Source organism: Heterodontus francisci, chromosome 38 (genome assembly GCF_036365525.1).
Source record: "Heterodontus francisci isolate sHetFra1 chromosome 38, sHetFra1.hap1, whole genome shotgun sequence".
NCBI classification, from domain to species: domain Eukaryota; kingdom Metazoa; phylum Chordata; class Chondrichthyes; order Heterodontiformes; family Heterodontidae; genus Heterodontus; species Heterodontus francisci.
In genome coordinates this window covers 42,111,840-42,137,692 of record NC_090408.1, presented here as the reverse complement: position 1 = coordinate 42,137,692, position 25,853 = coordinate 42,111,840, and the positions used below count along the sequence as shown (strand labels likewise).

The window sequence follows — 25,853 nt, the reverse complement described above, 5'->3', positions numbered from 1 at the left end:
ATGGGATTACCCAATGGAATGGAACAGGGAATGGGATTATCCAATGGAATGGGATTACCCAACGGAATGGGACATGGGATTAAATGGAATGGGGCACAGGGTTACCCAATGGAATGGGACATGGGATTAAATGTAATGTGGCACAGGGTTAACCAATGGAATGGGACATGGGATTATCCAATGGAATGGAACGGGGAATGGGATTATCCAATGGAATGGGATTACCCAACGGAATGTGACATGGGATTAAATGTAATGTGGCACAGGGCTAACCAATGGAATGGGGCACGGGGTTAACCAATGGAATGGGGCATGGGGTTACCCAATGGAATGGGACACAAGGTTACCAATGGAATGGGGCACGGCATTACCCAATGCAGCATGGCATGGATCTGAATATAGATCTAGAATTTTCTTCCACTCTTTTCATGTGTGATTTCAGAAATTAAGGCTTACAATTAGGCCACCGCCAAGGTTAAAAAGAATAGAATAAAAGACCCGAAGACTGGAAAAAAGAGTATGATGAAAATGTGACACATTCATCAGATTTTACAATTATTAACTGCATGTTGTCTTAACTAGAAATAGCTCCCGAAATCTAGGAAACTTACATTTCATTTGTTTAATAATGGACTTGGAGATATCCAACCAATGCTGTAAAAACAACAGATAGACATGGTTAAACACCACCAGATCATAGCCTTGAAACGCACCAAAGATGCACATTTATAAGACAGTTGAAGGTGAGTCTCATGGTTAAGAGGGATCTGCTGCTCCCCTTATCCCTGGTCTGGAATCTTGAACCAAATGGAAGGAAAACCAGCACAGTCACTCAACGGTGCAGTGTATTGGAGCTCTCACTCACAGGAAGGGAAAAAAGGAGGATATGGGATTGAGTGTCCTATTGCCATATCATGGCCTTTCAGTCTCAGCGACGCCAAGAACAGGCCAAGCATTTCCCAGCTGGTGGAAAGGAAAGCCTGAGGGAGTACTGAGTCTCCCTGCCCCTTCATCATGACTGGATATAACGGACAATGGCCTTGGAGCAAGGTGAGGACAACACATGGTACAAATGGTAGTACTGAGAATAAAACAAACACAATCAGTCAACAGATTGCCTTCTGCAAACAAGATTTTTTAAACGACACACGCTGTTGGATCGAGAATACTTTGCGCCAATTCACCTAACCCAACCTTTACCCAAGAATGTCTGGAACACAGCACGTGTAGGAAGTGCCCTCGAACACTGTTGCAAACATTTTCAGAAACCAGCCCAGAGAATGGAATGCTTTCTGGCTGCAGGAGCGTATTCCAGACCAGAGATCTTGTCTTCCATTTCCTGAAAGCTGGAATGTTCAGGAGCCAGAGGCAACGGAGAATTCCAGAAGCTTTCAAAACCTCCTTCAGGATTCCCAGATTTTGAGTTTCAGCCACTAATTGTTCATCAAAAATTGGATGTTCTATAAAGTTGACAGATGCCCTGAAATTCAATTTCTTGTCAATAAACAGACTAACTGGCGTAAAAATTCACAAGATTAGAAACTACCAAAATAATTGTATGTGAGTTCTGATCCTTTCTCAGAAGGATTAAAATATTATCCAATCAGTCATGTTAAACTGATTACTCTCAACAGAACCAATCTGCAATGCAAGTATCCCAGAAGCAAAGTCATTAACATCTAACAAGTACAGAAATGAACCATGAAGCTCAAAATCATCTGCAATGGAATAGTCATATTAGCCATTTTGTTAGATATTCAACATTGAACAGTTTCTTCACTGTAATTCCTGGCTGATAAGATCACAGTTTGCCCTGGCCACACTGGCCCTGAAATTCCTCAGGCTGTAAAACAGCCACGACTGAATGCAGCGATTCCCACAGGGATGGACTGTCCATTCCGGAGTCTGTGCGATCAGGGACAGGGTATCTAAGTATCAATGAGGCCACTGAGTACAAGGACCACTGTAAGAACATCTGCAAACACCTGTCCCAATCCATGATCCCTCTAAATTTTCACAGTTTACATTTTAAAAGTCATGACTTACATTATGCTGGAAATTTCTCTCAACGAACTGACAAAGTTGTGAGTGGCCTGTTTATTTCAATGCACAGTACATTCCAGATTGCTGCGTGGTCATGCATGCACACATCTTAGAGGGAACATTGGCCTCAAAACCCACAGAAAAGCCCATTTGAGGGGTTAAGGGGGGGGTTAAGGGGTGGCATATCCAGGCCTCCCCCCACCCCCCCCCCCAAGTAAAATTTCCTCTCTTTGGTATTCCAGGTCATGAGTATGGCCTGTACCTGAGGTGGGACTCACAAAAGCCTGTATTGTGGCCAACAGGTCTCCATGCACCAGGTCTCTCAGCCTCTACTGCTACACCCCGGAGCATCAGGAACTCCTGGCTTAGGGAGACTCGGCTCACAAACCACACACCCCCGCACCCCCCCCCCACCATTCACCATTATTTGCTCTGTAACCACAAGACAGCAAGGAATGTTCCGGAAACACTGCTTCTGTTGTTTTGTTGGCAGCCCTGACAAAGTTAGGGCAGGAGACCTGCGGAGCCCCCTAGGAGATTTCGGGAGCCACTGTTTGTTGATCAGACCAGAGGCTGTGCTGCTGATAACAGGTTCTCTCTAATAAGTGAATAGTCTGAATTGGGTCTACAGGATAGGTTTTGAGAAAGAAGCCATCTGATTTTATCCTTTCAGAGCACCAGTCTCACCAGCCAGGAGGAGAGGAAAAGTTTCTTATTGCCTGCTTATTATAACCAGGCTGCTGGAATACCAATACTACTTATTCTGAATCTCTGCACTCGGCAGGTACTTGTCTGAGGCTTAAGCCAGAATATCTTTCCATATTGGTTCCAAGCTGGAATCAGTATTCTAGACTATTAATGCAGTGGTGTAGAGGATCTAACAGGGTGCTCATCAGCCCGGGTTTGTGCCTAGGTAAGATGGCTTCACATAGGCTGACACCACTTTGTCATCAGAATTGGCCTTAATTAGCATACAATTAGCATCATAATTGCAAGAAAAACTCCTGTTTCCGCAGCATAAGTTACCCATGGCAGCCATCTTCACAAGACCATTATGGCTCATAATGTTGGTTTTTAGGGCCCTGGCAGACGTTAGCGATCTGAAGCCACTTCTAGTTATCCAACTAATAGAATCACCGGAGATTGCTAAAGAACGTAGGATGTGGAATAGGGAAGCTGGACACGAGGAATAGCTAATAGTCACGAGCTATGTAGGGGTAAGTCTCAATTTTAGGAACTAGTACAATAAAATGCAATAATTAGCCCCAAAAGATGAATTTGAGAACTTAGAAACATCAATGCATACACAGGTCTGATATGACGCTCACCACGACTCTTATTGATTGGCACAGGATGATTTCATCTTCTGTCCAAATTGATGTGCAGCATTAACAAGAGGGTTCCTCTACTCTCCTGTATCACAAAGGCATCTCAACAACATTCCAAGGTGGGTAGATGGAGTTAAGTTACAGATCAGCTATGATCTAATTGGATGGTGGAACAGACTCAAGGGGCTGAATGGCCTCCTTCTATTCCTATGTTTCATGCATAGAAAGAACAAATGATTCCCATTAACTTCTATTCAATGAGTAATGAAGGAGCTGGATTTATATAGTGTCTTATCACACCCGAGTAATATCCCATATAATGAATTACTCTGATGTACAGCCACTATTGGTATTTAGACACAGCAGCCATATACTGACAGCAAAGTCCATCAAACAGCTATAAGATAAATGTTAATCTACAACAACGACTTGCATTTTCATAGCACCTTTAATGTAGTAAAATGTCCCAAGGTGCTTGATAGAAGCATTATCAAACAAAATTTGCCTCCAAGCCAAGTAAGGAGATAATAGAGCAGGTGACCAAAAGCTTGGGCAGAAATGTAGGTTTTAAGGAGCATCTTAAAGGATAGAGAGAGGTGGAAAATTTAGGGATCGAATCCAGAGATAAGTCCTTGGCAGCTAAAGGTATGGCCGCCAGTGGTCGAGTGGTTAAAATCAGGGATGCTCAAGAGGTCTATTTATGATCATATTGGTTGAGGGTAGAATGCTTAAAGGAGAATGACAAAACGGAGCTTCACGTGACCTTATCCTCAAATATTTGGGCAGGCTTTAATTTTTTAAAACAAATTATTCCCGTGTTAATTTTTTAAGATACAAAACAAAACGCCAGTAGTAAATGCTGTCCTGATTGCACTGTCTGGCTTCTTACCTTCTTTCTCCTGTTCTTGTCAACTCTGTTCTGAGGTAAATTCTCCTGGTTCCCTCTGGTGTCATGTGGCCATTTGCTACGTGTCACTTTATATACTGAGATTTGGCAGGCTGTTAGACCATGGGAAATATAATAGCATGATCAATCCCATCACTGCATGCAGACTTTCAGCAGAGATTGATGGATCATGATCAAAAGTGGGGTAATTTTCCCCATGTCAGGCAACACTAGGAGCCTCCGTGCAGGACAGCCTGTTGCTCAAGTGCCAAGTTGCGACCATTAAACAAATGCTATGAGACTTGGCTATCCACGACTTGGAATCATACAATCTTACAGCACTGAAGATTTTTTTTGACACTGAGTTATTGTGATCTGGAATGTGCTGCCTGAAAGAGCAGTGGAAGCAAATTCAATAACTTTCAAAAGGGGTTTGGATAAATATTTGAAGGGGAAAAATTTACAGGGCTATGGCGGAACAGCAGCGGAGTGGGACTAATCAGAAAGCTCTTTCAAAGAGCCAGCACAGGCATGATGGGTTGACTGGCCTCCTCCTGTGCAATTCTGTATGAAGGAAATCCATTACCTTCACAAGATATTGGAAAGCCCTGTCTTAAATTACATTTTTACTGATTTATTATTTAGTTTTAATGAAGGCTTTTATTACTGCAGGAATTATTTAATGCTCCATATCACCTTATGTTACCAATCGTCTCGCTCCAGACTCAAGTAAACAGCATTTTAAAGTTCATCTTCATTAGTTAACTCACAGGGACATTTAGCTACCTTAGGAGTTACTTTGGAAAGTGGTGGAATGATACCTGGGTAAGTAGACAGCTTGTTGACAGATCCCTTTAGGCCTTGCTAAATTTGGGCACAGGGCAGACAACATAGAGCCTTAAAATATTAGGGCCTGGTAGGGTTGCCAACTCTAGTTGGACATATTCCTGGAGGTTTCATCACATGACCTGCCCACCTCCAATTGGCCCACCCCTATGTTCCTGTCATTGGTCGAATGGCTGCCCAACATGTCCATCTTGACACTTACAGCCAATTGGAAAGCAGATACTCTTCAATACCAGATTGGATGATTCTTGACTGTCAGTAAAACAGAATTTTTTTAAATCCATCACCAACAACTAGTAAACAAAAGTGTTCAAGCAGAATGAAGAAAAATACACTTTTTAAAATGCCCCTATGATTTTTCTCCTGGGTTGCTTTCTATCTAATTCCTGGAGACTCCAGGGCAACCCTGGGGTCCAACAACACATACTAAAATGTCATTAGACACTGTCAAGACTTTGCTATTTTCATACTGCAGCAGCTGAATCTGTGAATCGGTGTTCCTGGGATGTTAGATCAGAACCTGCTCATTCTTAATCCTAAACTTAAAACCAGACAAATGGATGAAGACAAAATCTCCTTTTGTTTAAATGAACTTGCATTAAATGAGTTTTGGAGAGTCGCGCTGTGATTCAGCAGAGCAAAGTGCCCATTATTCAATGCCAATTAACAATGGAAGCTGTCAGGTTCCCTCACAGAGACCGTGAGGTTTGTTGCTGTGGAAAATGGACATTTCACACAGAGCAGTAATGCCAAGTTTAGAGTTCAGGAATATCGTTGAGGCAGATTAGAAGGAGCCCTACTCAGTATCTCTCAGTTTTTCAAAAAAATATATTCTTGGCATAAGGGCATCGCTGCATTTATTGCCCATCCCTAGTGCCCATGAGTTTGACACAACTGATGTTCTTGCTCGGCCATTTCAGTGAGAGGTTAAGATTCAACACACCCTGTTGTGGATAGGAGTCACATATAGGCCAGACCGGGTAAGGATGCCCAGATTACCTTCCTTAAAGGACATTAGTGAACCAGTTGGGTTTTTACAACAATCCAAAAGCTTCATGGTCACTGTTACTGGCAACAACTTTTCATTTCAAGGTTTTAAAATTTTTTTTAAAGAACAGATTCAAATTCTCAAACTGCCATATTTGGAACCCCATCCCTAATTGCTCTCGAGAAGGTAGTGGTGAGCTGCCTTCTTGAACCGCTGCAGTCCCTGGGGTGTAGGTACACCAACAGTGCTATTAGGAAGGGAGTTCCAGGATTTTGACTGAAGGACTGTGAAGGAACAGCAATATAGTTCCAAGTCAGAATGGTGTGTGGCTTGGAGGAGAACTTGCAGGTGGTGTTCCTATGCACCTATCCTTCTAGGTTGTAGAGGTCGCGGGTTTGGAAGGTGTTGTATCAGCTTTGGTGAGTTGCTGCATTGCATCTTGTATATGGTACACATTGCAGCCACTGTGGGTCGACGGTGAAGGGAGTGAATGTTTAAGGTGGGGGATGGGGTGCCAATCAAGCGGGCTTCTTTGTCCTGGATGGTTTTGACCTTCTTGAGGGTTGTTGAAGATGCACCCATCCAGGCAAGTGAAGAATATACCATCACACTCTTGACTTGTGCCTTGTAGATGGTGGACAGGCACTGGGGAGACAGGAAGTGAGTTACTCGCCGCAGAATTCCCAGCCTCTGACCTGCTCTCGTAGCCATAGCATTTATGTGGCTGGTTCAATTCAGTTTCTATTCAATGGTAACCCCCCACGATGTTGATGGTGAGGGTTTCAGCATGCTAATGTCATTGAACATCCAGGGGAGATGATTAGATTCTCTCTTGTTTGAGACTATCATTGCCTGGCACTTGTGTGGCACGCATGTTACTTATCACTTATCAGCCTAAACCTGGATTTTGTCCAGGTCTTGCTGCATTTGGACAGGGGCTGCTTCAGTGTCTGAGGAGTCTGCTCCAGTAACATAACCACCACACCCAGTATCACATGCTGTGCCTTACCTGGAATGTTTAGAAGCTTGGAAATTTTCTCTACTCTCCAGCAGTGACATTGCTTCACTTATATAGAATTGACTTGTAGCACAGGAGACCATTCAGCCCTTTGTGTCTGTGCTGGCTGTTTAAAAGAACAATCCAATTGGTCCCACTCTTCCCCCCTCGTTCATTCCCCATAGCCCTGGAAACATTTTTCCCTGAAAGTATTTCCAATTCCCTTTTAAAAGTTACTATTGAATCTGCTTCCACCGCCCTTTCAGGTAGCGCGTTCCAGATCACAACAACTCATTGCATAAAAAAATTCCCATCTCCCCACTGGTCCTTTTGTAAATTACCTTAAAACTGTGTCCTCTGGTTATCAACCCACCTGCCATTGGAAACAGTTTCCTCCTTCATAATTTTGAACGCCTCTACTAAATGTCCCCTTAACCTCCTCTGCTCCAAGGAGAACAATCCCAGTTTCTCTAGTTCCTTCACAAAATGTTATCACAAGCCTCTCCTCTTTAAAAGGAAGAAAATAATATTCATCAGGTTTAACGCTACCATGGCAACCCTCAAGTAGGCTCGCCTCCATGCTAGGCCCCTCCATGGATGCCAATTAAGAGCAAAGGTGCAGTGTGCTCCACTGCAAATAGGGCAACAGTTTGTACAATGAACCAGGAACATGCAGCTTGTCTCCATGGCCGAGTCAAATATTCCCTCGGCTGTAAAGTCTGCCCGATCAATGTCATCAGCAGTCTGAAATCACCTCCGCATCAAGCTCTGGGGGCCGAGTCACTCAGTAGCTGCTATTTGATTCCCAAAAGTCATTCTATTCTGGCCTTACCCATGAATCATTTCCCAAACCCCCTTTCCAAAGTGACCTTCACCAACAGATTATGTAATTTAAATACATACATAGTGTTGCCATGGTATCGATTACAGTGTAATATTTCGGTTTTTTTTTAAAGCAGAAAACTCAAGCGCTTACTTTGAAATTTCAGAACATCTTAATCTGAAATCCCACAAAGGCATTAAAACGCCTTTCACTTCATTCGCAGACTCCCACAGGCAGCAAGAATAGAAACGAACTCGAGAAATAAGATGATAATTTATTAAACTGGATGACATCTGTCAGTAGTTCTCAGACAAGGCGATGGTTTTCATCCTCTCACTGTAGCATGTAATGAGTTTTCACTCCTGTAGTATTCTGTGAAACCAAATCCCTCTCAGTGAGAGAGGCACTGTCAGCTTTAACAGGTGGGTAATCAGGATTAATTCCCCTCTCACATACAGCAGCACGCTGAGTTTATACCAGCCCAGAAATTGCTGGAAAAATTCATGGCGAGTTTACAACGCCCAGTCATTATTAGGGCATTAAAAAAAAGTGCAGTAATTGGTAGCGAGGAAGAAGAGGAAAAGAAATGGCATGAGTTCCCATTCTCCATAAAGCACTGGGTGATTTGCCTCACTGAAACCAAGAAAAATGGCCAACTGGAAGTGAGCCTGTGCATTGTATACCATGAAATTGCCAGATTTACACCATCAATATAAAGTAATTCCAGGTCCCTCTGAATGCAAACATTTCCCAGTCTCTCACCATTCAAAAAAAATTCTGTTTTTTTATTTTTCCTACCAAAGTGGATAACTTCACACTTTGCCCAAAGGGTCACAGTCTCAGGATAAGGGGGCGGGCCACTCAGGACTGAGATGAGGAGAAATTTCTTCACTCAAAAGGTCTTGCATCTTTGGACTTCTCTACCCCAAGAGAGCTGTGGGTGCTCCGTCGCTGAGTATAATAAAGATAAAGTGCAATAGTATTTTGGACACAAAGGTAATTAAGGGATGTTGGGCCAGTGCAGGAAGGTGGAATTGAGGTAGAAGATCAGCCATGATCGTATTGAATCGCAGCACAGGCTCGAAGGCCTGAATGGCCTCCTCCAGCTCCTATTTTTAATGTCTCAATCTCACCACAGTCATTTAGGATTGGAAAGTCATGATCATGTACTGACATGATTTTTGGTCCTGACATGATAATCAGCTTCAACAAGTAAAATTGTGGAATCTTAATCCTGCAGGTAGTAAAATTGTTTCAGGCGGTCCTCAAAATTTTAAAATGTTTTTCTTACTTTTCCATTCTGTCCCTTTCTCTTCTCTTTCTCAATCCACTCCCTCTAATTCCCTTTCTTTATTTTTCTTTCTGTAACATTTCATCCCATTTCCTTCTCCACTGTTACTGTTTCTTTAAATCTCATTGGTTATGGAGATAGACCATTGGAACCATCATGGTCCCGAATGCTCCATTGCCCTTGTCGCTAGTTACCACACTTGAAACCAGTTATGGAGCAAACCAGTAGCCCCCCCCCACCCTCCCCTCCCTTCTAACCAGCACCTCCCCCTCCCTAATCAGCCCTTTCCCCATCTAATCAGCCCTTTCCCCATCTAACCAGCCCCTTCCCCCCAACCAGCCCTTCCCATCCATAATCAGCCCCTCCCCATCTAATCAGCCCTGCCCCTCCCCTCTAACCAGCCCCTCCCCCTCCCCTCAGCTCCTCCCCTCTAACCAGCCCCTCCCCCACTCTAACCAGCCCCTCCCCCTCTCCTCTGACCTGCCCCTTCTCCTCCCCACTAACCAGGCCCCCATCTAACTACCTCCTCCCCCTTCCCTCTAACCAGACTCTCCTCCAACATTTTCCAACCAAAGTGGGTAACTTCACACTTGTATTGAAGAGATCAGCAAACGAATTACAAAGTCACCCCACTGTAGCTCAGAGTCTCCCTATTCATCCCTCAGCTTTAAAAGATATGTTTGTGCCACTTAAATAGTTTTTAACTATGCATCTGCTTGAAAGCACTATGAACTGGAATAAATTTCCTCTTTCTACACAGTAACAATCTCAAGCACTCCAAGGTATCAGATTGGCAATGGGTTTATGTTTGGGACGTCCTGCTTTGTGTATGTATCAAGTCCTGTACATCTACAGTGTATGGTGGGTAAAGAGGCAAGTATTCTCTCTATCAACTCCTGTATAGATTCTATAAAGTGAATGAATCCTTTCCTTACTACAGCAAATCAACTAATATTTGAGAAGACGACACAGTACATTAATCCTGGTTATAATGGTTCTCTCTTAGTTTGCAGCCCCTCAGAATGACTGACTAACTGGTCAGTATCCTCACTGTGAGGTACTGGTATCCCAGCACTGGTCTTTGCCTCAGTGAGTGAAGCCCCATGGATACCAATCACCAATTGTACCACCGCTGAGCATGGCCTGAACACCAACAGTTTGCATTTCTATAGCACCTTTAACGTAGTAAAATGTCCCAAGGTGCATCACAGGCATGTAATCAGACAAATAACTTTGATACTGAGCCACATAAGGAGATATTAGGACAAGTGAACCAAAGCCTTGTCAAGGAGGTAGGTTTTAACGAGTCTCTTAAGGGAAGGGAGAGGGGTGGAGACATGGAGAGGTTTAGGGAGGGACTTCCAGAGCTTAGGGTCCAGGCAGCTGAAGGCACGGCCACCAATAGTGGGTAAAGGAAGTTGGGGATGCGCAAGATTCCAGAATTGAAGGAGCGCAGGGATCGTGGAGGGTCACAAGACTGGAGGAGGTTAGATTGGGGTAAATCCATGGAGGGATTACTGGCAGTGTTACTGGGGAGCATTACTGGGAGGGGCATTACTGGGGGTTGCCTTACTGATGGGAGGGGACATTAATGAGGGTTGGTTTTGACGCCTGCCCAATTTTTATTTCTAAAATGTCCCATACATTCTGCACTCACAAGGTGCTGTCAGCAGAGGCTTGTTTTGCAGCATTTGTGACTTCCTTTTGGTTTCTTTAACAGTTAACCTGATCAGAAAGATTACAGTAGTCGCTGAAGCCTGCACTCTGCAATGGCTACATCACAACATTCACCAACACATCTGCTTGATGCTTTCAGTCAAACAAATGCACATCTTTAACTTGTCTTAAGCAAATGTTTTATGACAGTCATATAATGTCAGATCCAACAGCAAGTCTTTGTGGACTGTCAGGGAATGAATAAATCAGACATTTTTAAGTGATGTGTGCATATTTCAAACATGAGACACGAGCGCGAGCACACTGCCTCACACTTAATAAGTAACTGCATTAAAAAAATGTCCCCATCATTATCAGCCTATCTCTTTTATAACAAGCTGCCAGAGCCGTGACTAAATACCACTCTGGCTCCGTGGGTAGCCCTCTTGCCTTTGAGTCAGACGCCTGTGGGTTCAAGCCCCACTCCAGCATCTGAGAATGTTATCCAGCATGGCTCTCTGTGTGCAATGCTGAAGGAAAGCTGCAATGCTTGGTGCTATTGTTTCGGTGAGATATTAAACTGGGGCGCTACTGGACAGAGATGATCCAAGACCACTGTATGAATAAGACATGGTGTCTAGGCTGATATTAATCCCTCAGCCAACATCACCAAAGTGGGACATTTATTAATTTTGCTGTGAGATCTTGCTGTGCACAAATTAGCCGCTGAATTTGCATGTAGAATAACAGCGACAACACTTCATTCAATCCATTGGCTGCAAAGCGCTTTGGGAGATCCAGGGGCCATAAAAGCGCAAATTCTTTATAAAAACTTTCACTGTTATGACAGGCAATAAACGTTTAAAAATCGTTCTTGGAATGCAGACGTTGCTGTCCAGGCTAGCATTTATTCCCCTGCTCTTTCCCCTCAGTCCTGCAAATATTTCCCCCTCAAGTATTTATCCAATTCCCTTTTGAAAGTTACTATTGAATCTGCTTCCACCGCCCTTTCAGGCAGCGTGTTCCAGATCACAACAACTCACTGCATAAAAAAAATTCTTATTTTCCCCCGTCTTTTTTGCCAATTATCTTTAATCTGTATCCTCTGGTTACTGACCCTTCTCCCACTGATTTTCTCTATCAAAATCCTTTGTGATTTTGAACACCTCCATTAAATCTCCTACTTAACCTTCTCTGTTCCAAGGAGAACAATCCCAGCTTCTCCAGTTCATTAACGTTCCCTTAATAGGGGTCACACTGGGATGATGTCATCACGGCTTGCCCTCTGTGATTGACCATCAGCGTTACTAAGCTAACATTCACTGACGGCCAGCCTTTGTCCTCCAACCTGTTTCATCATCCAATTCTAACCCATCAGAATCGCAATTCTGCTCCAGTAAACTCTGAATCTTATTGAATTTATTCAAGCTATTTCATGTTGAGTTGCCAACTCTGGTTGGATGTATTCTTTGCAGATTTATCACATGACCTCATCAATGGTGGAAACCCCCCACACGCCCACCATTGGTCACATGACATGTCCATCCTCACAGTGCCCTGCCCACCCCACCCGCCCGCCATTGGTCACATGACATGTCCATCCTCGCAGTGCCCTGCCCACCCCACCCGCCCGCCATTGGTCACATGACATGTCCATCCTCGCAGTGCCCTGCCCACCCCACCCCACACTCCTGCCATTGGTCGCCCAGCACATGCATCCTTGCAGCATGCCGCCTTCCCAGGGCCAACTGGAAAGTGAAAAGACTCTTCGTTATCCGATTGGATGAACCTTGACACTCAGATAAACAGCCTCTTTTCCCATCCCCAACATGTTTATAATGAATAAATGAAAGTGCCAAAAGAAAATGAAAAAATAACACGCAATTTATTTTAATGCCCCTATGATAGTTCTTCCACGTTTACTGGCTGCAGTGTCCTGGAGATTAATCTTCAATTCCTGGAGATTCCAGGGCAAGCCTGCAGTGTTGGCAACCCTAATTTCATAAGGAACCTCCAGTTACTTTCTGTGAAAACTGGGACGGTCACAATTTTATTTTGAAATAAATGAAAGCTTACAGGAAAACTTGGACTGAGAAGGATCTGGGCACTGCAGAGGTTAGTATACTGTCCACTCGCTTCTTATTCTACAGTTTTAATCCAATGGAATGAAAATCTCCACTCCTAAGAAGAAATCTATTTTTGTCTTTGCCAGTTCCACGATGACAGACCTGCGCCCCCTCCATAAACTGCCCATAAAACAGCACCAACAATTATCAATCTCACCCAGAGCTGAGGTAATTGGTGTTATGGTGCAGTGTGAGGGAGGAGTTTACTGGGATTGGGGTTAAACTGCAGTGTCAGGGTGGAGTAGAAAAGATTTTCTCCATATTTAATCTGTGCTGTGCCTGAACTGGAATTAATTAATGGTGAGAATGGGCACCCAAAAGGCAGAGAATGATCCCTTTCCCAACAGTGACATACACCCCTCACGTTGGAGAGTACCGAATCACCCATAAAAAATGAAAATTTAAAAATAAAACACTAAGATTAAACATTCAACAAGTTAATTTTTTTTTAATTGCACTCGCACAGTTACGGCATTGATGCACCAACCCTCAGCACCACAGTGTCTGAGAGAAACTTTCAGCTTAGCTTGCTCCTGCTGTTTGGAAGAATTGATTCTGATTGAAGACTCTCCAATATGGCAACACAGGGACTTTAACCCTTGTTGATTAAGCACTTGGAAGAGATACAGCTTTAATGAGCAGCCACTGAGTCTATGCCAGTCATTGCATTTTGACTGAAGAGGCATATAAAGGTCACTCTGGAGTGTAGCATGCTGGTGTACCAACAGAGTGTGCCGCACTGCGCCATGACATTAGATCATGGCTCCCAATTCCTCACTTATCGAGCTCTCAATGTCAGATGGTGAGTCATATGAGAGATGTCAAGTGGGAGGAAGAGTTAAATCCAGTTACCAATCCTCGGCCTTGGCAGCTCTAGAGTGGCACTAGAGAGGGTGCAGGTCACCAGCAGACTCTTGATGCCTCCCATAGGTGCTAAAGAGTGGGGCTAAAATGGTGTATTAATAAATTAATCATAATAAAAGTAAGCAATGAGCTGTGTCTCTGCAAACATTGGCACAGAAAACAAATGTTTAGAGTTTGCCCATTGTACCATAAAATCAGTGGCTCACACTTGTGAAGAAGTCATTTATATTTTTGGAGTCAGTATTTTATTAAAAGATAATCCAACTGACGAATTTCTAGTCACTCTTCATGTTTCAAGCACACTTTAGTATCAACTTGAAGCTCCACTAACTCGCTCTGAAAGCCTCAAAAATTGACATGAAGATGCAACACAAAAGACCAGATTTTATGGCACTCATAGTAAAATATAACACAATAACAATGGAACATTGCGATTAGAGGTGATGGGCCAGAGTTTACTGGTAGAAATAACTGCATCTGAAGCAACTTGTGGCGAGGAAGAGATAACCTGTGAATGATGAATCGCCACAAGTTGCTGGGACAATTTTCTCCACGACCTTTGTGAAAATGGCAGCTTCCCCAGCCTGTACTTCCCTGTGAGTTTCATGAAGTTGCACATTAATTTGCACATTTTCACATTAATTAACCACAAAATTTGTCACAGAAAGTTAAGTCTAGTAATTAACAGCATAAGTATCTTTTAACAACACGATAAGTTTTAATGACTGCCAATCAATCTCTCTTGCCCAGAAAGTGAACTATTACAAGTGTGGAGTCTCATTCCTTGAGGTTGCTTTAAGAGATTTTAAAAATGTCAAATGTTTCTTTTTTTTCTTACTTTTCCTTTCTGTCACTTTTTTCTCTCTTGCTCCTATTCCAATCTTTGTTTCCCTCTCTTTATTTCTCTTTCCGTACCTGATTTGACTCTAATTTATCAAATTTCTTTCTCAGTCCTTCCTGTTTATTTCTCAATCTTAAACCCCATTGATTAAGGAAATACACTGCCTGTTGTTCCAGCTTCCCCACAACTGTGTGGGCAAAGCGTTTTAAAAACCTAAATGTGTACGAACAAGTCTAACTAATGGGGCACACTGGGAGATGTCCCACTCCAGTAAAGTCTGGCCCAATATCATGACTATTCCCTTTGAAGACACAGCCTGTTCTCCGTAATTAATTTCAGAATAAATCGCTGAATACAACAATAGCGTTTGTGCACACAAGAGAAGAACAGGCTGCCTTTTCAAGCATGGGCTGGCTTCTCCGTAAACTATCACCTCTTCCACTCTTACTTTTCATTGCTCATTAACAGTGGAAGTGATTAAATTGAGGTGTTTAAGATGATTATAAAGAGTTGATAGGGTAGAAAGAGAGAGAGAGAGAGAAAGTATTTCCTCAGGTGGAGGGGGGGCAGTGCAGGGGGGGTGGGGGGAGTCCAGACAAGGGGGCATAACCTTAAAATTGGAGCTAGGTCGTTCAGGGATGATGTCAGGAAGCACGTCTTCACACAAAGGGGAGTGAAAATCTGGAACACTCTCTCCCAAAATAGCTGTTAAGGCTGGTGAAAATTTCAAAACTAAGACTGATAGATTTTTGTTAGGCAAGGGTATTAAGAGAATCAAGGCTTGTCGATGGAGTTAAGATACAGATCAGCCATGATCTAAATGAATGATAGAAGAAGCTCGAGGGGCTGAATGGCCTCCGCCTGTTCTTATGGAAGAGTACAGTAATGCCATTGTTCCAGCTATAAGAAAGGATTCAGCAATGTGAAGAATCACTGCTGATAAAAGCACCATTCTACGTGGCAATTCTTCAACAAATTGTGTTATGAGTGTATAAAAGGGGAAGAGTTCCTGTGGAAAAAGCCAGGGCCCCAATTACAGTCTGGCAATACAACATTACTGTCCAACAGCATCTCCCAGAACCTACCCTCTGCTTGTCAGGGTCCACAAACCTGATTCCAAAGTAGTCCTTTTCTAGCAGGTTCATGTGATGGCAGAGGAGATCTATTAGATAGTGGCCTTTAGCATCCCGCTGTTAAAAACAAGAACAAGTTAAATGAGTTTAATTCACATTGAATTTACCAGTGCAGAGGCTTCACTTTTGAACTTTGGCAATTGTAATCTCTTCATAATTCTATTTTTATTTTCATACCCAACCAAGATCTGGTTAGTGGGCCAGCTAGAGAGAAGGTACCTAACACCAATAATGTCACTGTATCTAATATGAAAGATTATACTGCCTGCTCTATCCAACACAATCAGTGAGAGAATCTATGGGAAAAACACATTTAAAAACAGAAAGCAGGTAAGTTATGCGGCAGTCATAGATACAGGATGGCAGCTGGAAGCAACAGGATTCCAGAGAAACCTCTGAGTTTTGAATGTCTTGAGGGTTTCATTACCATTAACATGAATAACATGGTCAACATAATGACCACAGAGTCCTTAAACTGCTCCATTAGATTTAACTGTAAAATAGAACAACATTGTGTAAAATTTATGTTAATTAACAAGAACTCCTTGGCCAAGAGAATGAGAAGTTGGATATGCAAATCATTGACAGTGCCAGTAATGAGATCTGACTGGCAACCAAAGAGGAAAGAAGGCAAACAAATTAATGGAAGTTTTGGATTCGGGTTTGATAAATGTTAAGGACCATTCTGCTCACACTGACAACATTTGCTGGTTGAGTCGTTCTGAGCTTTTCTGCACAAGTAAACTGGACTGCAGGGCAGCTGACGAGAATTTGTTCTGTCGCTTCAATACCAAGCCCATGTGATTTGCAGAATGCGCTCCGACACACACGCAGCTACAACGGAGGGTAATTATAGGCCGTCTGACTCAAGGGGCAGCAACAGCAAAAGTGCCCCAAGAGTCTGCAGAGTGTTCGTTACCCCTCTACACGTCAGTGGTGCTGGATCCAGCAATGAACCCCTACAATCCATCAACAAACAGCAATTATTTCCACAGTCACACTTTTAAAATGAATCAACCTAGATTTCAGAAGATGAAACTTTGTAAATTTATTAACCAAACCAAAGGAGATTTAAAATCCTTGATGTGAAGATCAGTAGATTCAAGCTTATGTTGTGCATCTGTTCATCACAGTTTGATCCACCATGTAACAACAACTAGCACCTTTAATCTAATAAAAATGGTGTTACACAGGAGAGATCATCAAACAAACATTGACACCGAACCACGTAAGGAGATATTAGGACAGGTGACCAAAAGCTCGGTCAAAGAGGTAGATTTTAAGGAGCATCTTAACGGAGGAGAGAGAGGCTGAGAGGTTTAAGGAAGGAATTCCAGAGCTTAGAGCCTTGGGAGCTGAAGGCACAGCCACCAATGGTGCAGAGATGAAAGTACGAAACTGCACTGATTGTAACAATCTTGGTGGAAGCACCCACAATTGTTTTACTGATTTGGAGGAAGAAGCTGGACCCTAATGGGAGCTGCTTCATATATACTTAAGTAAGTAGAGGCCTTGGTATAAGGCCCTGAAAATCTGGGTATATAACAACAATTATTTACATAGTGCCTTTTCTGCAGTAAAACATCCCAAAGGCTGTCACAGGAGCGATTATCAAACAAAATTTGACACTGATCCACATAAGGGGAAATCAGGGCAGGTGACCAAAAGCTTGGTTAAAGAGGTAGGTTTGATGTAGTTATGGACTGGTCCTAAGTCATGACTCTTCTCTCTTATCCATTTGACATGTGATTAATTCAAGTCTATCAGTTTATATTCTGCCCACACATCAGACGTAGCTTCAAGGTTCTGAATCACTGGCAGTGAAATCACAGAGTGATATTAGCCGAATGCAGTTAATGGCTAATGCAGTGTTGTCAATATGTTAGCCACAGGAGGTTAATTGGGAATCCAGATGTGGCCAGTTGCAGAACTGATTCTTAAATAAAAAATGAGTAATAGACATTATCATTTGTCATGTGATCTCAAGACTAATCTTCACACGGTGAGCGCATATAAACTTTAACCTTTTGGTGAATGGTGATGATAAACAGTGTCCGAGTGTATGGAATGTCAGTGGGCAACACTCTCACCCCTAAGTCAGGAGATTGTGGGTTCCAGCCCCACTCCATTCACTTGAGCACAGAATCCAGGCTGACACTCCCGGTGCAGTACTGAGGGAGCACTGTACTGTCAGAGGTGCTGTCTTTCAGGTGAGATGTTAAACTGAGGCCCTGTCTGCCCTCTCAGGTGGATGTAAAATATCCTATGTCACTATTTTGAAGAGCAGGGGAGTTCTCCCTGGTCCCCTGGCCAATACTTGTTCTTCAATTAACATCACGAAAAACAGATGATCTGGTCATTATCACATTGCTGTTTGTGGGATCTTGCTGTGCGCAAATTGGCTGCTGTGTTTCCTACATTACAACAGTGACTACACTTCAAAAGTACTTCATTGGCTGTAAAGTGTTTAGGGTCATCCTGAGGTTGTGAAAGGTGCCAAATAAATGCAAATTAATTAACAGCTGTCGAAATATCTTCTATTATTTAGAAGATACACAAATTCTAATATAATTGCCGTTTAAAGATGATCAATATATTGATGTGGAGAGTATCAACCATTGAGTCTCACATTTCCCTGTGTTTCATGCTCCCCACCCTCCTCGACAAGTTGCTTGCTTTTTCCTTGGGTCAGCTTATATAAAGCATCAGTGGTCCAGACAGTAAATTGGATTTGATGCTGTCTACAGCTGGAATGACAAGCTCGCACTGGAGTGAAGGATCAGCTGCCAGGGCTGTGCTGACTTTCACCGTGTCCCTGGGATTTATGGCACACGGACTAAACGTCAGCAGCATGTCAGGTGAAGACAAATAACTAACCTTCAGCGAATGCTGCCGCTCACTTGAAGAACAAAATGAAACATTCACAGCACTCAAGGATTTTGAAGTAAAAACACATATAGAGGAAAACGGGAGGTCGGTGGTGCAGATAAAGTGCGGGCAGTCACTTACCCCACTCTGATCCAGCCGTGTCTCAATATTATACTGCTATCCTCAGCAGCTGAGCAGGACACCCACAGTAACGCAGTGGGATCTGACTTTAAATAGACCACCGTTGCCATCGGGAATTGACAGGGATTGCAGTCAGAGGCCTGGGTGGGTGGTGGGGGGAGGTGGGGGTGGAGAGAGTGACAGCTTCATCCCCCACCCTCCCAGGCCAGAGCTGCCAGGATGGGGTTCCTTGGCCAGTGGGGAGCACAGAAAGCCTAGGTTTAAATTTTAGTTTAGATTCCCTGGTGGGTCAGGAAGTGCAGGTGCAAGAGTTTGGATGATGGTGGGGTGGTGGATGGGTGCTGGTGGTGGTGGCAGTGAGGCGTGTGGCAGCCTCATTCTATAAGCATGGGGGCATTCCTCCTGCTCCTGGCTCCAATTTCATGTAAGTATATTTTAAACACTAATGGTTTTGGCAGCAGACCACAGTGGTCCCTTTAAGGACCGGCCATTAGGCCACAGGCTTTCCTGCGTGCAATGGTGCTGGCCGCCTCAGGGCAAATCACCAAAAGGCTTATACATGCAAAGGTCTTATCGCCTGTTTCAGGAATGGGCACTGCCCGTTGTTACATTTTCCTTTCCCAATATGGTGAGCGGCACAGTTGTGACTGGAACTATGCGCATGCTTCCTGTCTGCCATATTGGAGGCTTAGTAGGCTGGGTATTGCCTGAAAAACATGCATCACGCGGCTGGACTTCATCGGTCCAAATGTCTCCACTCCCAGCCACAGCAATAGTTCAAGCTGTGAGTGTGAGATGAGGCAATGGTCATTAAGATAAGACAGCCAAATACTGCATTTTCCTCAAATGCACATGTATTTCAAGCCTTAATGTTGTTTGAGGAATAAGGCAGGTTAGCACGTCGAAGAAAATCAACCCAGTGGATCTTGTGGAAAGTGATGTGCGACCTCTTGCTAGAACGAATAGGTTATTGATGTGCCCTGCGCGCTTGAAACAGACCTCATTAAAATCAATTAGTATCACTGCAGCTTGACACACGTGGTGTGTGGTCTCTGTGCATTTTGGCTCAAATGCTACATTTGCATTACTATGGTGGGGTGAATGATTTGTGTGCACTTGTGCTCATGACTCAAGCTTCGTGCTCAGATTTTATCAACATCTGTGAATCTGCACATAGCAACGACAACCCACGTTTATATAGCACCTTTAATGTTGTAAAACATCCCAAGGCGCTTCCCAGGAACGATTATCAAATCAAGGTGGACACTGAGCCACATAAAGAGATTTTAGAGCAGGTGACCAAAAGCTTGGTCAAAGAGGTAAGTTTTAAGGAGCATCTTAAAGGATTGGAGAGAGGTAGAGAGGCGGAGAGGTTTGGGGAGAGGAATTCGAGAGCTTAAGGCCCAAGCAGCTGAAGGCACGACTGCCAACTGTAGAGTGATGAAAATTGGGTACGCTCAAGCAGCCAGAATTGGAGGAGTGTAGAGATCTCCAAGGGTTGTGGGGCTGGAAGACATTACAGAGTTGGGGAGGGACAAGGCCATGGAGGGATTTGAAAACAAGAATGAGAATTTTAACTTCAAGGCCAGGAGCCAATGTAGATCAGCAAGCACGGGGGAGATGGGTGGACGGGACTTGGTGCGAGTTAGGACACGGGGCAGCAGAGTTTTGGATGAGCTGAAGTTTATGAAGGATCTAAGATGGGAGGCCAGCCAGGAGAGCATTGGAATAGTTGTGCCTGGAAGTAACAAAGGCATGGACGAGGGTTTCAGCAGGAGATGAGCTGAGGCGGGAGCAGAGGCAGGGGATGTTATGGAGGTGGAAGTAGGCAGTCATGGTAACGGAGCAACAAACCTCACCCAGACCTCACTCCCTGGGCCTCCTACCACTTGTTCCCTGTGCCTCCTTTTCCGTTGCAGGCTTCAGCACCATTGTGCTTCCAACTTTTATCTCGTATGAATCTCTGCTTCTCAATCCAGGAGCAATGTCACAGGAGGCAAACCAGTTTTACCTAAAAACCCAACAGTTGATGAAAGCTCTTGAACTTGTCAGTCCAGTACAAGTCTGTTCCAAATTAACAACTGTTAAAAGCTGATTTAATAGGGAGTAGAGAGATAGGGACTGTCACTTTCTCATTCTCTTTACAGACAATATAGAAAATGTATAAATGATGCTCCCTCAGTGTGGTTTACTGACCAGACACTACGCTGTGCTTGAACCAATCAGGAAAATCTGTCACTGGACTATGTGTCCTGTTGATTCATAAACTGTGAGCACCCTGTGTACAAACTCAACTCAACTCAAATTTCAAAATGTTTATTAATTATTTAGGTCCCTGCTACATGTGTCAACTAAATAAAGGAGGATGGAAACATGGTGGTTTTGTGTTAGTAATAAACCACAACAACTGGGTCTATTCCAGGCCCTGTATTAAACAAATTTCTATGGATCTGTTGCAACAGGTTGTTGATGAGAACCATAGAATCATAGATTGGTTACCGTCCCTCCTGGACTTGTGCACATGGTCTAGCATGAGACATGGGTGCAGCACTGGGTGAGCGTTACACTCTCACAGGTGTTGTTCTCCAGATGAAAAGTTAAACCGAGGTCCCATCTGCCTGGTGCAGTGATTGTGGAGAATGTTAAAGATCTCATAGCTCCATGTGAAGGACAGTAGGGCGTTCTCGCAGTGTCCAGGTTAGCATTTTTCTTTCAACCAATAGCACAAAAAACAGATGAGATGGTGCTTCGATGCTGTTTGTGGGATCTTGCTGTGTACAAATGGCTGCTGAATTTGTCTACATAATGACAGCCATAGCATTTCATACACTCTTACAGACCAGAACAAGGCCATTCTGCCAATTGCATCTGTGCTGGCTCTTTGAAAGAGTTGTCCAATTTAGTTCCACATCCCAGCTTTTCCCCCCAGAGCCTTGCAAATTATTATAGAATCACAGAATTTTAATTTCCAAGTAGTTTTCTGCATGTGAAGTACTTTGAGATATTTCTGAGAGACATCATACAAGGATTGTTGCAGATTCTTGGGGCCTATGTGAAATTTTTTCTGGGTTCAGTGTTGTTTGTCGCTCCTGTTGGGTAAAAGGTATTAAGGGATATGGAACAAGGCAAGCAAATTGATTGAAGATATAAATCAGCCACGATCTAACGGAATGGCGGAACAGGCTCGAAGGACTGAATGGCCTCCTCCTATTTCTACATTCCTATATAATCAGGACTGTCCGTCCCGTCTCGCCCAGACACAATGGCAACTTAGAGCGAGGAATCGGAATGTAGCACTAGAATTGCCAACTCTGTTTGAATGTATCATCACGTGACCTCCAACTGCCCACTCAGTCAAACAGCCTATTTTTCACACCTCCAACATTTTTCAAACTATTTATCAATAATGGTTAACGTGCCTCTGATTTTTTTCTCTGGGGTTTTTACTTGCAGCAGTGTCCAGGAGATTAACCTTTGATTCCTGGAGACTCCAGGCCGATCCTGGAGGGTTGGCAACCCTGGGTGGTACCTGGACCCATCACCCAGCACAAGGTAACACCTTCAGAGAACAGGCATTTAGCAAATAAATCTGAGAAAGGAGGCTGGTAGGAAAACAAAATCAAAAATGGAGGTGTTGTGGGTCAGAGGCAACTGTGTGACAATATTTACACAACCAGAATCACAAAGGATGTTTAATTTGAAAAAGCATTGGTCCTTAACTTGTGAGTACGACTGGGAGATCAATAACTGAATCTATACAGCCTCGTTTAACCCCAGTCTCATGGAGCCCCAGACAGCTGATGGGAAGCAGCACAATTCTTCATACAGCCATCAGGTCCCTCAATGGGGCAGCTGGAAATCATTTTCTGCAGTGAGAGCTCACACACCAGGAATTAAAGATTAATCTCCTGGACTCTGCTGTGAGCAAACCAAGAGAAAAATCACAGGGGCATTAAAACAAAGTGTGTTTCATTGCCTTTGAACACCTTTGTTTAATAGTTGTAAAAATATTGGAGATGGGAACAAAATGGATGTTTGACTGGGCAGGGGGTTGCAGTTGGCAACATTATCGCGCAGTCTTCAATCAATGCGGCTTTCATTTTACTGAGCTCTCTTGTACGTTTTATAAAATACCCTCACTCTCCTGTTTTTCATTGTTCTCCAGAATATGCACTGTTTTAAGTCAAGAGTGGTATACTCGGTAACGCGTGATCTATTTTTCTGCTGCCACTTCCTTTAAGGACTTAATGCCGCAAATAATCAAACCCTGAGGTCAATCAAGGCTAACTGCTCTGAGGTACAGCCTGAGGTTACAAAAAAGCTATCCCCCGTCGCTGGTGAAGTTCATACTTTTTAAAATATTGCAGAAATGTTTGCACATGTCAGCCAAGGCTCAGTGGATAACAAGTTCATCTCAAGAGTCAGAAGGTTGTGGGTCCACTCTAGAGACTTGAGCACAAAATCTAGGCTGACACTTCCCGTGCAGTACTGAGGGAGTGCTGCACTGTCAGAGGTGCTGTCTTTCAGATGAGATGTAACCCAAGGCCCGTCTGCCTAAAAGATCCCATGACACTATTTGAGGAACAGCGAGGAAGTCCTCCCCCACTATCTTGGCCAATATTTATTCCTCAAAACAGATAATCTGGTTATTTATCTCATTGCTGTTTGTGGGATTTTGCTGTGTACAAATTGGTTGCCATGTTTCCTACAACAGTGACTACACTTCACAAAGCACTTCTTCAATGCGACGTGCTTTAGGACATCCTGAGATTGTGAAAGGCGCTATGTAAATGCAATTGCTTTCTTAGATGTGACACCTGAAGCATAAGAAATATGTTTCAAAAAGTGTATCTATTCATATATATGTAGATTAAATAGACCAGAGAGCTGGAAGTGAGTTAGAGACTTTTAATGAATCTCAATGGTTCAACAGATGTGTCTAAAACTGTGGCTGCTTTTCTCTCAGATACTGAACACATTGCTTTAATCACCATTTCATTACTTCCAACTGTCTATAATTCCTTACTTAATTAACATTCTTTCTGCAGGCTCTGATTGGAGTGCTCTCTATTGATGAGTTTGCTTCAGAGAATTCCAAACAGGGGCAATAACATGCAACATACAAGGAAAATATCCAGATCAGATTTAGGTGTAGCTTTGTAACGGACAGAAAACCTGGAATTGAAAGCTAGTCTCAGTAATGGTGCCATGAAACTATCATTGATTGCCGTAAAGATCCATCTGGTTCATTAATGTCCTTTAGGGAAGGAAATCTGCCGTCCTTACCTGGTCTGGCCTATATGTGACTTCACACCCACAGCAATGTGGTTGACTCTTAAATGCCCTCTGAAATGACCCAGCAAGCCACTCAATTCAAGGGCAATTAGGGATGGGCAACAAATGCTGGCCTTGCCAGCGATGCCCACATCCCAAGAAAGAATAAAAAAATTAACAGTGCTTCCTCTCAGATTGCCCAAAGCTAGTCTGTAGAACTCCGTTCAAGTTCAGCTTTCGTTAAGTATTTAGAATCTTGGACATTTATGTTACAGGCTTTGGAGATGTTACTCAAACATGTGGGCAAACCACAACCATGTTCAATCCAGTCCTTGTCCATGTGAGAGTTTCTAGTGGCCACAATGCCTTTGACAGAGGAACTGAGCACTCAATGCAGAGACTCTGATCTACATTTTAGATTCTTTCCTCATTATGGGTGAAGACTCCACGAATATCCCACAGGGTGTCTGACTGGTTTAATTGTTCATACTGAAGACAATGTCCAGAAAATAATTACTAATATAAAAGATTCCAAAGTACAAGAGAAGTCAGGCTTACTTGTGGAGTCATCTTACGTGGCACAGAGTGACATTAAAGAGGATAACAAACTGAATCCGGGAGGTACTCTGTACCAAGAAAGACAAATCAGAATATTTTCTGAATGGTGAGACTAGGAGGTATGGAGGAGCAAAGGGATTTAAATGCCCAGATACTAAATCACTAAAGACTAGTGCACAGATACAACAAGTATTCAAAAAGGTTAATGGAATGCTGGCCTTTATCTGAAGGGGATTGAAATTCAAAAGTCAGGCTTCGGTCGTGCAGAGCCTTGATCAGACCGCACCTGTCCCTCAGGAAGGATATATTGGTCTTGGAGGGGGGGGGGGTGCAGCGCAGGTTGACCAGAATGATACTGGTGCTTAAAGGGTTAAATTATGAGGACAGGTTGCACAAACCTGTCTTGTATTTCTTTCATTTAGAAGGTTGAGGGGTGACCTGATTCTGTTTTTAATCATTCGCGGAATGCGGGCGTAACTGGCAAGGCCAGCATTTGTTGCCCATCCCTGATTGCCCTTAACTGAGTGGCTTGCTCGGCCATTTTGGAGGGCAGTTAAGAGTCAACCGCATTGTGAAAAATATATTAAGGTATCTATAATGATTAAAGGGATTCGATAAGGTAGATACAGAGAAACTATTTCCTCTGGTGGGGTGGGGGAGTGCAGAATAAGGGCAATAAACTTAAAGTTAGAGCTAAGCCGTTCAGGAGTGAAATCAGGAAAGACTTCAATTACATTTAAATGTGGAACTCCCTTTCCCAAAAGGCTGTGGATGCTGGAGGTTAACTGAAATGTTTAAGACTGAGATTGATAGGTTTTTGTTGGGTAAGGGTATCAAGGGATACGGAGCAAAAGTGGGTAAATGGAGTTGAGGTACAGATCAGCCATGATCTAACTGAATGGTAGAACAGGCTCTTGGGGCTTATACACTGGGCTGAATGATAAGTTGTATATCAGTCTGATAACAGGAATGCAGAGTCCTATTTGGTTCATAATACATTCAATCATTCTCCATTACAACATTCAAATCTGACTGGTTGCTAGTTCCCCTTCAACACAGTAATCTATAGCCCCAGAGAAGGCTATTCTTGAGGAATGCAAAGTTGATTAACAAACTCAGCTTGCACTTGAGCTATCAGCAAAGCTGTTTCTCCTCGGCTGCAAACTGCTGTACTCCCTTGTGCCCCTTAT

General features: G+C 43.3%; 1 protein-coding gene across 6 annotated transcripts in view; it reads right to left on the bottom strand.

Moving 5' to 3' along the window:
- LOC137352572 (novel FERM domain containing protein) overlaps nt 1-25,853 on the bottom strand; it is a 267,200-nt gene that overhangs the window by 79,438 nt on the left and 161,909 nt on the right. For 5 of the 6 annotated variants that reach the window (XM_068018220.1, XM_068018219.1, XM_068018221.1 and 2 more), the window contains 2 exons: nt 15,775-15,879; nt 612-654 (listed from right to left, as the gene is read on the bottom strand). In XM_068018220.1, the coding sequence (XP_067874321.1) occupies nt 612-654; nt 15,775-15,879 (148 nt within the window). Of the gene's footprint in view, nt 1-611; nt 655-15,774; nt 15,880-25,853 lie in introns of those variants that run through there. The other variant, XM_068018223.1, reaches the window with a different exon arrangement.